The following is a 13,967-nucleotide window of genomic DNA, read 5'->3' on the forward strand; positions in this document are numbered from 1 at the left end:
GAAACCCTGTCTCTACTAAAAGTACAAAAATTAGCTGATGTGGTGACACATGCCTGTAGCCCCAGCTACTGGGGAGGTTGAGGCAGGAGAATCGCTTGAAACCAGAAGGTGGAGGTTGCAGCGAGCCAAGATGGCGCCACTGCACTCCAGCCTAGGCAACAGAGTAAGACTCTGTCTCACATAAACAAACAAAAAAAGGACTTTCTTATATCCTTCTCTCAGCAAAATCAGGATGTTTATTGGAACAAAACTAGAATTAGCTTATTTCCCTACCCGGAAGCAAAGTCACATATAGTATGTTCTAAGTGCTGGGTCTCAGAATAATGCCATTGTGCTGTTAATCTGAGTGTGTCAGATCTGGGTACATGATAGCTATCCTTCTCCCCTGTCTGTGAAGTACTGTGGAAGCTCCAGGCAGAGCTAGGACTAGAACCCAGATATTCTAACTCCTCACCCCAGCGTTCTTTCTCCTTATGCATGCCGCTTCGTGGAACTCAGATGAAATCACATAAAGCAAATACTCAGGAATAGCCTTCAGTTCCTCACCACTCAGAAAACAGGAGAGAAAGACAGGATGGAAAATAAAAAGAACAAAGGAAGAAAAAGAAGAGTGGGCCAGGCGTGGTGGCTCAAGCCTGTAATCCCAGCACTTTGGGAGCCTGAGGCAGGAGGATTGCTTAAGCCTTGGAGTTTGAGATTAGTCTGGGCAACATAGTGAGACCCTGTCTCTGTTTTAAAAAAAAAAAAAGAAGAAGAAAAAGAGTGGAGAAGGGGAGAGTAATTGAGGAAATAAGGATTGGAGGAGGGAGACTTACTGGAAAAAGTAAGGGAAATGAAGTTAGAAAAAGGCTGAGTAGGTTTTGAGGGGAAGAGTTAGGGCCGCAGTGTTAATTTAGTTGTCCAACAGGAACTTTTAGACTGATGCTCTCTTTACGTCTATTGTCTTTGCAGGCACACAGTTCGCTGTGGTCAGGCTGTCTCAGTCCACTGTTCCAACCCATGTGAGAATATTTTGAACTGTGGTCAGCACCAATGTGCTGAGCTGTGCCATGGGGGTCAATGCCAGCCTTGCCAGATCATTTTGAACCAGGGTAAGTGGTGGGCACACCAGCTAGCAATGGTTGTGTTCTTTTCTGGAACCTTATTAATGATTGTCTTGATAAACTTTGATTGGTGTCAGGCTTATAGTCACAAAGACCTTGGGAGATACAATGCTTAGATAGTTTTTTTATTTTACCTGCATACTGGTATAGGTCATTGTCCTGTATAATTTTTTTTACTTTTTGAGATGAGTCTCACTCTGTCGCCCAGGCTGGAGTGCGTTGGCATAATCCTAGTTCTCTGCAACCTCCACCTCCTGAGTTCAAGCAATTCTCCTGCCTCAGCCTCCCAAGTAGCAGGGATTACAGGTGCCCGCTATCACGCCTTGCTAATTTTTGTGTTTTTAGTAGAGATGGGGTTTCACAGTGTTGGCCAGGCTGGTCTTGAACTCCTGACCTTAAGTGATAACGCCTGCCTGGGCCTCCCAAAGTGCTGGGATTACAGGCATGAGCCACCGTGCCTGGCCTATCTAATTTAAATAGATTTTAAAATGCTGTTTAAAAGTAACTGCTTGATGGCCGGGCGCGGTGGCTCAAGCCTGTAATCCCAGCACTTTGGGAGGCCGAGATGGGCGGATCACGAGGTCAGGAGATCGAGACCATCCTGGCTAACACGGTGAAACCCCGTCTCTACTAAAAACACAAAAAACTAGCCGGGCGAAGTGGCGGGCGCCTGTAGTCCCAGCTACTCGGGAGGCTGAGGCAGGAGAATGGCGTAAACCCGGGAGGCGGAGCTTGCAGTGAGCTGAGATCCGGCCACTGCACTCCAGCCCGGGCAACAGAGCAAGACTCCGTCTCCAATAAATAAATAAATAAATAAATAAATAAATAAATAAAAGTAACTGCTTGAAAGGACCAGATTATTATGGACCTAGAAAGACCAAAATAATCTTTTTAAAAATGAACTGGCCAGGCACAGTGGCTTACGCCTGTAATCCCAGCACTTTGAGAGGCTGAGGTGGGTGGATCACTTGAGGTCAGGAGATCGAGACCAGCCTGGCCAGCATGGTGAAACACTGTCTCTACTAAAAATATAAAAATTACCTGGTCGTGGTGGTGGGCGCCTGTAAATCCCAGATACTCAAGAGACTGAAGCAAGAGAATCACTTGAACCCGGGAGGTAGAGGTTGCAGTGAGCTGAGATCGCGCCACTACACTCTAGCCTGGACAACAGAATGAGACTCAGTCTAAAAATAATAATAATAATAATAATAATAATAAAATGAACATATGTGAAATCTAAGAACATATAAAACTAATTTTTCATAATAAAAATTAGAAAGTGGTTGCCTAGTGGTGGAAATTAGGGGAAGGGACACACAGTTTCTGGGTTAATGGAAATGTTTGATACCTTGTTTTGGGTGTTAGTTACACAGATGTATACAATTACCAAAAGATATCAGAAACCAATCAAAACTGAATATGTAAAATATTTGTGTTTATTGTATCCTAGCTGTACATCAATGGGAAAAAAGTATCTACATGAATAGAAAAACTTTTTTAAATTGTGAATATAAGTTTATGTTTGTGATGTTTTCAGTTTTTCTCTTCCTCTCCATTACTGCAATCTAGAAATGGGAGAGAAGAATCTAATTTTATAGCTGGGGCGTAGTGGTGGGCACCTATAATCCCAGGTACCTGGAGGCTGAGGCAGGAGAATCACTTGAATCCGGGAAGCAGAGGTTGCAGTGAGCTAAGATCGTGCCATTGCACTCCAGCCTGGGCAACAAGAGCGAAACTCTGTCTCAAAAAAAAAAAGGAATCTAATTTTATTTTCTCTCAGTGCAGTTATGCTCCCTTTGCTCTCCAAAGTGAATGTTGTCAGTTACTCAGTCGCTGATTAAACAGCCTGAAAGCTCCCTGTATTTTTAGGTAGGCTGTTTGGTCATGATACAACTAATTGTCCCAGTTTTTTCTTTTATTGAGCCAAAATCTGCTTCCCTGAAATATACTCTCTCCTTGGTCTGCCTTTCTCTACATTTCATGTTCCTCCTGGGTTGTTCAAAATCAGCTGTCATATATTTTCACAGTGTTTCCTTTCAGGCCTAACAGCTGTGATTGCTTCATTTCTTCCCTGTGAAATGTGCTTACAGACCACACATCCTCTTAAAAGTGGCTAGACTGGGCTGGGCACAGTTGCTTATGCACTTTAGGAGGCCAGGGCGGGTGCATCACTTGAGCCTAGGAGTTTGAGACCCGCCTGGGCAACATGGCAAAAACACATCTCTAACCAAAAAAAAAAAAAAGAAAAAATTAGTCAGACATGGTGGCAATCACCTGTAGTCCCAGCTACTTGGGAGGCTGAGGTGGAAGGATGACTTGAGCCCAGGAGGCGGAGGTTACAATGAGCCGAGATCACGCTACCACACTCCAGCCTGGGTGACAGAACCCGACTCTGTCTCAGAAAAAAAGCAGCCAGATTGTTCACAGCAATGCCAGTCTTCTTGTGGGATCCACCAAAACCAGTATTGCTCAAAACTCGGTGTTTTTTGAGTACATTCTTGAGATTTTTCACTGAGACAGATGACTGATTAAATGTGTCCTGATTATTTTCCAGACTAAAATTTCTGTAGTCTGTTCTCTGTGGAATAGAACTTCAAGGCTTCTGTCTGTGGGTGCTTCCTCAAGCTTTATCGCAGGCTGAAAATGGGATAATATGTTCCAGCCCCTGTTTTTAAGTCTCTTCAAAGAGAATGAAGAGTTGCCTGTGCCCAGTTTGATTATCTGTTATGTCATATGGATCTGTAATTAACAGGAAGTGTAGAAAAGCTCTCTATCCTGGTACTTACTGAGCCTTTTTTTTTTTTTTTTTTTTTGGATCTTGTTCTGTCATACAGACCGGAGTGCAGATTCTCCTGCCTCAGCTTCCCAAGTAGCTGGGACTACAGATGCACACCATCATGCCTGGCTTCTGCTGTTTTTAGCTCTTGATTCATATTGGGCTTTTACTCAGCTAAATTACCCAAGTCTTTTTTGTACAAAACTGTATTGATCCCAGTCTCTTCCTCCTTGTTTCTGTTTAGTTGATTTTTCAAACCCAGTTTTGAAGACTTTTTGTTTTTCCACATTAGTTATCTAGCAGAATATTTTGGCTATGTAAATAGTTTATCTTCTTGAATTATAGTTCTAGGATCCCTTTCTTTTTTTTTTTTTTGGTCACAATAGTTTATTGTGAAAACAGGCTGGTGTGGGGACATGGGGACAGACAAGTACATTTAGGTTGGGTGGCTCAGGTGAAGTAGTGCGGCTCTTGACGTTGATGCCATACTCGCTGAGGGCAGGGGTCAAGTCCTCCATGGTTAAAGTATACTTGTGGTCCTTGGTCTTGCTCCGGGAGCTGCTGGAGGCTGTGCCCTTCATTTTGCAGTGCTGTAGGGCATCATTGGCAATATCTGAGATGAATTTCTGGGCAGCTAGGGAGATGAGCCGAATTATGCGTGGGTCTGAGGCCTCAAAGCCAGCACGGTTCAGGTAGTAACCTGTCACTGCATCTGGCGTCGTAGGCGTGTAATCCTCCAGCTGCATCAAGAAGTCCACCAAAGGCGTGCTGGACACCACCGGCTTCACGTCTCCGTTGGCCGCGCTGGGCAGTACCTAAACACCCTTAGACATGGCCCCCTCTGGGGGCGCCGCGCCACCTGCCGACACCCACGCCGCTCAACTGGCTCCCCGGCCCGCGCCGCCAAGGGTCCCATGTCCCCAGCAGCTGCTCCAGCCCCAGGCCCCCCTGCTGTCCCCGCGGGGCTGGCCTTGTTCTCCGCAGCGGTGCTGGCGGGCAGCGCGGCGGGAGCCGAGACCGGGGGCGCCTCAGGGTCCGCGCCGGAGCCGCTGCAGCTCATCGGGCAGGTGGGAGAGGTGGCGAACCTAGGATCCCTTTCAACCTTATCTAGAGATTAATAAGCATTCTTTTTGGGTCTTTATTCATACGTTGATAAAATACTAAATGGTTTAAGGCTGGCAACAGGGTCCTTTGGTTCCTTAATACTATTTAACCAGCTGTGACTCTACCTAATTCTTCTGTCACCTGCTCATTTTTCTGTTTCTTGTGCCTAGGAGAGCTTTTTAGTATTTACTCAGATTTTTTCATCAGGAACTCAATTTTCTTTTTATTGTTACCCGTTCTGACCCTTGATTCTTTTGTTCACAGCTTTCTATTCATTACCTCTGTAAAAAGCCTTTGTTCTGTTTGAGCAGAAACTTATCAAAGAAAAGCCTACTAGCAAAAGCTCCCAGTTGCCAGGGTTTCTTTACCAGTTCATTGATTCTACAAATATTTAGTGTATTTTCTGAATCTTTATTAATTTATCAAATCAGTTTTTATTAAATGAACAAGTGAGTTTTAAAATGGGGGATGAAATTGTATATAGGCCAGGTGAAGTGGCTCACACCTGTAATCCCAGCACTTTGGGAGGCCAGGATGGGCTGATCCCTTGAGCCCAGGAGTTTGAGACCGGTTTGGGCAACATGGCAAAACCCCATCTCTACAAAAAATACAAAAGCTATCCAGGTGTGGTGGCACGCACCTGTACTCCCAGCTGCTTGAGGGGCTGAAGTGGGAGGATCGCTTGAGCCTGGGAGTTTGAGGCTGCAGTGAGCTGTGTTCACGTGACTGCACTCCAGCCTGGGTGACAAAGTGAGGCCCTGTCTCAAAAAAAAAAAAGAAAAGAAATTGCGCATGTACTTCCTGGAAGATGGAATGTGTATTTTAAAAATAAAGAATCCTTGAATCTTAGATTCAGCTAATTTAGAAAAAGTCAAGGCAGGCACAGTGGCTCACTGTAATCCCAGCACTTTGGGAGGTCGAGGCTCACTGTAATCTAGCGCTTTGGGAGGTCGAGGCTGCAGTAAGCTGTGTTCATACCACTGTACTCCAGCTGGGCAACAAAGTGAGACCCTGTCTTTAAAAAAAAAAAAAAAAAATCGAGAATCTTGATTATTGCCAGACGTGGTGGCTCACGCCTGTAATCCCAGCCCTTTGGGAGGCTGGGGTGGGTGGATCACCTGAGCTCAGGAGTTGGAGACCAGCCTAGCCAACATGGTGAAACCCCATCTCTACTAAAAATACAGAAATTAGCTGGGCGTGGTGGCGGACCCCTATAATCCCAGCTACTTGGGAGGCTGAGGCAGGAGAATTGTGTGAACTGGGGAGGCGGAGGTTGCAGTGAGCCAAGATCACGCCACTGCACTCCAGCCTGGGTGACAGAGTGAGACTCCGTCTGAAAAACAAAAAGTCTTGGCCGGGCACAGTGGCTCACGCCTGTAATCCCAGCACTTTGGGAGGCCGAGGCGGGCGGATCACAAGGTCAGGATATCGAGACCACGGTGAAACCCCGTCTCTACTAAAAATACAAAAAATTAGCCGGGCGCGGTGGCAGGTGCCTGTAGTCCCAACTACTCAGGAGGCTGAGGCAGGAGAATGGTGTGAACCCGGGAGGCGGAGCTTGCAGTGAGCCGAGATCGCGCCACTGCCTGGGCAACAGAGCGAGACTCCGTCTCAAAAAAAAAAAAAAAAAAAGAAAAGAAAAAGAAAAACAAAAAGTCTTAATTATATCTTCAATGATTTGAGGCTTTCCTTTTCCCATGTTTCAGTGAAACTTTTTGGTTCTGTTTAATGTATGATTTTATTTTATGACTATTATTTTTAATGCCTTATTAGAAGGTTTCTATTTTATTTTTATTATATACATGATTTTTAAAATTTGGTATGTTTTTATAATACTGTGTTTATTCTGATCATTAGAGCTTATACTCTCATGCCAATTTTTAAATTGCTTTTTAGCAATGGGGACCTTTTTACAAGCGTTTTATGTAAACCCTGACATAAAGTATGAAACCTGTGCTTCTTGGGTTGAAGTGAGGATGGGAGATCCAGATGAGAGCTCCTCCACCACTACTGCCAGCTTAGCTTGTCCATCCCCTGTAACATCACCAGAGGACCCCCAGGAGCCTCACAGTGAATGGTGTTCAACCATGGCCTTATGGACCAGATAGTGTTCTCTTAATTAAAAGGTTGCTTCACTCTGATGCTGTTCTTGGAATGTGCTGCAGAGACGCTATGAGATATTAATAGTTTGACAAGGCCTTTTTTATTTCTTCCTATGGTAAAGCTCTTAGGTGGGTCTTAGAGCTGCTGTGTAGACTATACTTATTTCTGCATAAGGTCTGATCAGTACTCTATTGGCCTCCCAGAGTGCTGGGATTACAGGCATGAGCCACTGTGCTGGGCCTGCATTTTGTATTTTCTTACAGATTATTTGGGATATTTTGGCTGGGCGCGGTGGCTCAAGCCTGTAATCCCAGCACTTTGGGAGGCCGAGATGGGTGGATCACGAGGTCAGGAGATCGAGACCATCCTGGCTAACACGGTGAAACCCCATCTCTACTAAAAATACAAAAAAATTAGCCGGGCGTGGTGGCAGGCGCCTGTAGTCCCAGCTACTTGGGAGGCTGAGGCAGGAGAATGGTGTGAACCCAGGAGGCGGAGCTTGCAGTGAGCTGAGATAGTGCCACTGCACTCCAGCCTGGGCGACAGAGCAAGACTCCGCCTCAGAGAGAAAAAAAAAAAAAAAAAAAAAAAAAGATTATTTGGGATATTTTAAGAACCCATACATGTTACTAATTTTTTGTTTTTGAAATTTTCTCTTCAAGTATGCTATTGCGGCAGCACCTCCCGAGATGTGTTATGTGGAACCGATGTAGGAAAGTCTGATGGATTTGGGGATTTCAGCTGTTTAAAGATATGTGGCAAGTAAGGTTTTACATTTTCCTCAGTTGAACTAAAGCTGCACTTTATGCAACAATTATATAATAGTGTGTTCTTCTTAACAGGGACTTGAAATGCGGTAACCATACATGTTCACAAGTATGCCACCCTCAGCCCTGCCAGCCATGCCCACGGCTCCCCCCACTGGTGCGCTGTTGCCCCTGTGGCCAAACTCCTCTCAGCCAATTGCTAGAACTTGGAAGTAGTGGTCGGAAAACATGCATGGACCCTGTGCCTTCATGTGGAAAAGTGTGCGGCAAGCCTCTGCCTTGTGGCTCCTTAGGTAACTAGTAAGCGTAAAGTAAGCTTTAAAAATATTATTGTAAATGTTTGGCAGCAGTGAGTGCTTAAGCAATGTGGAAGTAAGTGCTAGTTACAATATCAGAGGTTTCTAAATATTATGATCAAATTTATGTAGGTACTTTTTCTTTCCTTCTCAAAATATGCTTGCGAAAACCCATACATTTGCCCAAGTGATCTCTCTGATTTATGTATTTTATTAACTCTGGACAACTGTGGTGAGTTACGGTTCCATAGGGGTTATGATTTCTCTTAGGAGCCTGTGCTATTATGAATGCCATATGTATTTATACCAATCCAGGGTTCAGCAAGTGTTGAAAAGCATTTTCACATAATAGGAACTTGCTAAACTAATTGTGGGTGAGACAAAGTCTCGCTCTGTCGCCCTAGCTCAAGTGCAGTGGTACAATCTTGGCTCACTGCAGCCTCCAACTCCTGGGCTCAAATGATTCTTGTGTCTCAGCCTCCCAAGTAGCTGGGACTACAGGCGCACACCACCACGCCCAGCTAATTTTTGTATTTTTAATAGAGACGGGGTTTCACCGTGTTGACCAGGCTGGTCTTGAACTCCTGGCATCAAGTGATCCGCCAGCCTTGGGTTCCCAAAGTGCTAGGATTACAGGTGTAAGCTGCCGTACCTGGCCAAAAAACTAAAATTTTTAAGTACAGTAAAACCTCAGCCATTTAGATCATTCAAGGAATGTCAGTCTGTGTAGCTAAGTTTCCCATGTAGCTGAGGATAGCACCTGTTCAACATCATTTTGAATGAATATTTTTCTTTTTTTCTTTTTCGGAGGTTTTTTTTTTTTTTTTTTTTTTTGAGACAGAGTCTCGTTCTGTTGCCCAGGCTGCAGTGCAATGGCACGATCTTGACTCACTGCAACCTCCACCTCCTGGGTTCAAGCGATTCTCCTGCCTCAGCCTCCCGAGTAGCTGGAATTACAGGCAACTACCATCGTGCCCAGTTAAATTTTTTTTTGTATTTTTGTAGAGACAGGGTTTCACCATGTTGGCCAAGCTGGTCTTGAACTCCTGACCTCGGGTGATCTGCCTGCCTTGGCATCCTAAAGTGCTGGGATTATAGATGTGAGCCACCATGCCCAGCCGGATGAATATTTTTCTAAAATTTACATTTCATGTTTAAACAGAGGTTACTGAAAGTGTTGTGATTTCTCTCTTACTGACCCAGAGCCATCATTTTTATGAACTCCAGTTCCTTTATTACACTGAATACAGTGATGCCCTGGGCCTGCTGAGGTTGCTCAGACTAATGCCCCATACCACTGAGCAGTTCGAATTGTATCTGCTCGTTGAAGCTTTTTGTTGTTTATATTCTTGTCAGTGCTTTTAGTATGTTTGCCTGTCTGCTTTTAGTGATTCCCCCTTTCTGATTTTTGGCTTCTGATTACTTGGATATAGAAACCAGAAAAAGCTCATTGGAATTAGATACAAAGTAATACTCTACTGAGCCTATCTGACTCAGTCTTTGAGGAGTATATGTCTGCAGTTTTGCAATGACTTGGCAACTTCTCTCCTGAGTGGGTGTTGAAAGACCTTGGATTTAGAAAAAATGGTAAGTAGGCAACTGAGATTGAATAGGAAAGTTATTTCTAAAACTAACCATGTATCTTCTGAGGTAAAGCTAGAATCTTTAGGTTTGTCTTCCATTTCATCAAAAAGAGAGAGTTCACGTTTCTTTCAAGTGCCAGCATGAATCAGTGGGAACACCCTACTTAATCCTTTTTCTCAATCTGACCTTAAAGTTGTGTATAGAGGAGAAGTGCTCTCTTCTTATATTTTAATACACGTTCCATCTGCATTAGGAAAGCCAATCATCTGTTGGCTCTCTGCTTGCCATGAAATGTGTCTGTGATGTGGAGATCAAATGACTTCTAAATCAAATCCCCTTTCGGGAAGCACATGAGTCAGTTTTATAAGAATTTCACATATAATGACCAGAAATCCTACCCTGGCACTCACATATCCTGTTGGTGATGAGAGAAGAAGGAAATGTGAAATGGGCAATGCAAAAGGACTTGAGCAAGAGAAGGGTAGTAGCTGGCAGCAACAGACCTTGGGATGGGGCAAGACCAGGTTAAGGGATAAGAGGGTACCTGCTATACCTCAGCAGATATGGAAAACCTTTAAGGAAATAGGCTGAGTTGACTGAGAAGCTCAGAGACAAGCCTATGGCTAGTGATAACAACGACTGTCGGGTTTGTTCAAACCTAGCTTATCTATAGAAAGCTCGCTTAGGTCTTTTGGTATCCCACTCAGTAGGAAATTTCCATCCCAGAGGCACAGCTTCAGTACAAGAGGCTGGGTAGAGTTCTACTTTAAGGATGGTAGCATGAGGAGCTCCCATATATCTGCTTCCCAGTAAAACAAACAAAGCTGGGGAGAACTATGAAAAAGCAACCATTGAGGCCGGGCATGGTGACTCATACCTATAATCTCAGCACTTTGGGAGGCCGAGGTGGGAGTCCAGGACTTTGAGACCAGCCTGGGCAACATGGCGAGACTCTGTATGTACCAAAAACATTTTTTATTCACCTGGGTATGGTGGCACGTGCCTGTGGTCCTAGCTACCTGGGAGGCTGAGGCAAAAGGATCATTTGACCCTGGAATGTTGAGGCTGCAGTGAGCCATGAATGCGGCATTGCACTCCAGCCTAACAGAGCAAGACCCTGTCTCAAAAAAAAAAAAAAAAATCAACCATTTAAAGTTTCTGGAGGCTGGGTACAGTGGCTCACACCTGAAATCCCCAACACTTTGGGAGTCTGAGGTGGGCAGATGACTTGAGGTCAGGAGTTCAGCACTAGCCTGGCCAACATGATGAAACCCCATCTCTACTAAAAATACAAAAATTAGCCAGGTGTGGTGGCACATGCCTATAATCCCAGCTACTCAGGAGGCTGAGGAAGGGGAATCACTTGAACCCGGGCGGGGGGCAGCAGTTGCAGTGAACTGAGATCGCACCACTGCTCTCCAGCCTGGGTGACAGAGTAAGACTCCATCTCAAAAAAAAAAAGAAAGAAAGTCTCTAGGAATTGCTCTAAGAGCATACATCAAATGAAGACATATTTTTTCAACAAAATCTACTAAAACTCTGGTAAACAACAGCAAGACTCTGTGGCATTGAGCCCTAGCCAGTTCCTTCCTCCTCCCCTCAGCTCAGCTTAACAACTCTCCACTCAGGATAAGTGTGGACAAGAAGATGGGGCTTCTTCTCCCCTCAGCTCCCAGTCAGGTTTACCATATCTCACTGGGAAGGCCACATTGTCAACATTTCTCTTCCCCTCCAACTCCAAGTTGAAGAGGCTGAAATTCTAGTGAGTGCAGCTGAGAGGTTAGGTCTCCCTTTCTCCACGAAGCTTACAGAATGGAGGCTCCATCCCATTTGCAGCAGAACTGGAGCCCTGATCGTCCTCACCTCAGCTCATTCGTAGGGCAGAGGTTCCACTGAGAGAAGCAAGCCAAGAAGTCAGGAGGCTACTATCCCACCCAACACCCAGAGTAGTGCCTCAGAGACCTTTCCCAGGGGGAGAGACAGTTCATAACAAAAGAGAGCTCCGAAGTACTCTCCCAAGGAACTGACTTTATTTGAAACAGTGTGGGGAAGTACAGGCCTAAGGACACTTTAGAAAATGATAGCATACCTTAGTAAAGAACAGTAACTAAACTGTAGGCCATCTAGTTCATCAGAGAGAATCAGGGAAAGGTAGCTAAGAGGAGCCCTCCTCAGGTCAGAACAAATCTCAGAAGACTTACAGCAAAGACTATTCCTGCCCAAATTTAATTGGATCAGACTGCTGAGCAATTGATGCCCTGGAACATTGTCAAAAACAATAGAACTGCAATTAATGGGTCATCGAGGCTGAGCGTAATCCAAATAAGGCACACAGTTTAACAGAGAGATCGGGGATCTAGACAAAGAGAGCCCTGCTTGAAACTACTGTCATTCCAGGGTCAGTTTGTACCCGTAAGGCTGTGCCATCCAAATGGCTTCATGCTGTAGGGAAAATAGACTTCACTGAAATAGTCTAGCCAAATCACAAAGCAAATAAATAAGCAACCACAACAAAAATAAGCTGTGGAGAGGGGAAGCAGTATCCAGAGTTGCTGTATTAGCTAAGATGTCTAGTTTCCAAGAAAAACTATGAAATATGCAAAGAAACAGGGAAAAAACAGGCAACAGAAACTGCCTGTGAGAGTGACCAGATGTCAGATTTAACAAAGACTTTAGGATAATCTTAATAAATATGTTCCAAGAACTGGGTCGGGCACGGTGGCCCACGCCTGTAATCCCAGCACTTTGGGAGGCCGAGGCAGGCGGATCACGAGATCGGGAGTTCAAAACCAGCCTGGCCAACATGGTGAAACCCCATCTCTACTAAAAATACACAAATTAGCCGGGCGTGTTGGTATGCGCCTGTGGTCCCAGCTGCTCGGGCGGCTGAGGCAGGAGAATTGCTTGAACCCAGGAGGCAGAGGTTGCAGTGAGCCGAGATTGTGCCTGTGCAACAGAGCAAGACTTTGTCTCAAAAAAAACCAAATAAATAAATACCTTCAAAGAACTGAAGGGAAGCCATGCTTAAAGAGGTAAAGAAAAGTGTGAAGATGATGTCTCATCAAATAGAGAATATTGATAAAAAGGCAAAAACTATTTTTAAAAAGAGCCAAATGGAAATTCGGAAGTTTAAAAGTAGGATAACTGAAATGAAAAATTCATTAGGCTGGGTACAGTGGCTCATGCCTGAATCCCAGTCCTTTGAGAGGTGGAGGCAGGAGAATTGCTTAAGCCCAGGAGTTCAAGACCAGCCTGAGCACATAGTGAGACCCTATCTCTACAAAAAATTTTAAAAACTTAGGCCAGGCACAGTGGCTCATGCCTGTAATCTCAGCACTTTGGGAGGCTGAAGCAGGCAGATCACTTGAGATCAGGAGTTCGAGATCAGCCTGGCCAACATGGTGAAATCTCGTCTCTACTAAAAATACAAAAATTAGCTGGGCATGGTGGCACGCGCCTGTAATCCCAACTATTTGGAGGGCTGAGGCAGGAGAGTTGCTTGAACCCAGTAGGCGGACGTTGCAGTGAACCGAGATCACACCACTGCACTCCAGCATGGACGAGAGAGTAAGACTCCATCTCAAACAAAAAAAAAAAATTAAATTTAGGTGGGCATGGTGGCACACGCCTGTGATCCTAGCTGCTCAGGAGGCTGAGGTGGGAGGATTGCTTGAACCCAAGAGGTCGAGGTTGCAGCTGTGATCATGCCACTGCTCTCCAGCCTGGGCGACAAAGTAAGACCCTTTCTCAAAGGAAGAAGAAAACTTCATTAAAGGGGCTCAATAGTAGATTTGAGCTGGCAGAAGAAACGATTAGTCAACATGAAAATAGATTGTAAGAGATTCGGCCGGGTACAGTGGCTCACAGCTGTAATCCCAGCAATTTGGGAGGCCGAGACAGGCGGATCACGAGGTCAGGAGATTGAGACCATCCTGGCTAACATGGTGAAACCCCATCTCTACTAAGTATACAAAAAAAAATTAGTCAGGCCTGGTGGCGGGCGCCTGTAGTCCCAGCTACTCGGGAGGCTGAAGCAGAAGAATGGCGTGAACCCGGGAGGCGGAGCTTGCAGTGAGGTGAGATTGCGCCACTGCACTCCAGCCTGAGTGACAGAGCGAGACTCCATCTCAAAAAAAAAAAAAGAAAGAGATTATATAACCCAAGGGACAGAGAGAAAATATAATAAAGAGAAATGAACAGAGCCTCAGAAATGTGGGATGTGTTTAACTGTATC

The 13,967-nt window shown here is 45.0% G+C and overlaps 1 protein-coding gene and 1 pseudogene across 4 annotated transcripts in view; one reads left to right on the forward strand and one right to left on the reverse strand.

Annotated features, from left to right (window-relative positions):
* NFX1 (nuclear transcription factor, X-box binding 1) overlaps positions 1–13,967 on the forward strand; it is an 83,810-nt gene that overhangs the window by 22,399 nt on the left and 47,444 nt on the right. For all 4 annotated transcript variants that reach the window (XM_007968995.3, XM_037998326.2, XM_007968994.3 and 1 more), the window contains exons 7-9: positions 952–1,091; positions 7,749–7,848; positions 7,929–8,146. In XM_007968995.3, coding sequence (XP_007967186.2) covers positions 952–1,091; positions 7,749–7,848; positions 7,929–8,146 — 458 coding nt within the window. The remainder of the gene's footprint in view (positions 1–951; positions 1,092–7,748; positions 7,849–7,928; positions 8,147–13,967) is intronic.
* Positions 3,233–5,472, reverse strand: LOC140712960 (transcription initiation factor TFIID subunit 10 pseudogene; annotated as a pseudogene).

Source organism: Chlorocebus sabaeus, chromosome 12 (assembly GCF_047675955.1).
Source record: "Chlorocebus sabaeus isolate Y175 chromosome 12, mChlSab1.0.hap1, whole genome shotgun sequence".
Taxonomy (NCBI): Eukaryota; Metazoa; Chordata; class Mammalia; order Primates; family Cercopithecidae; genus Chlorocebus; species Chlorocebus sabaeus.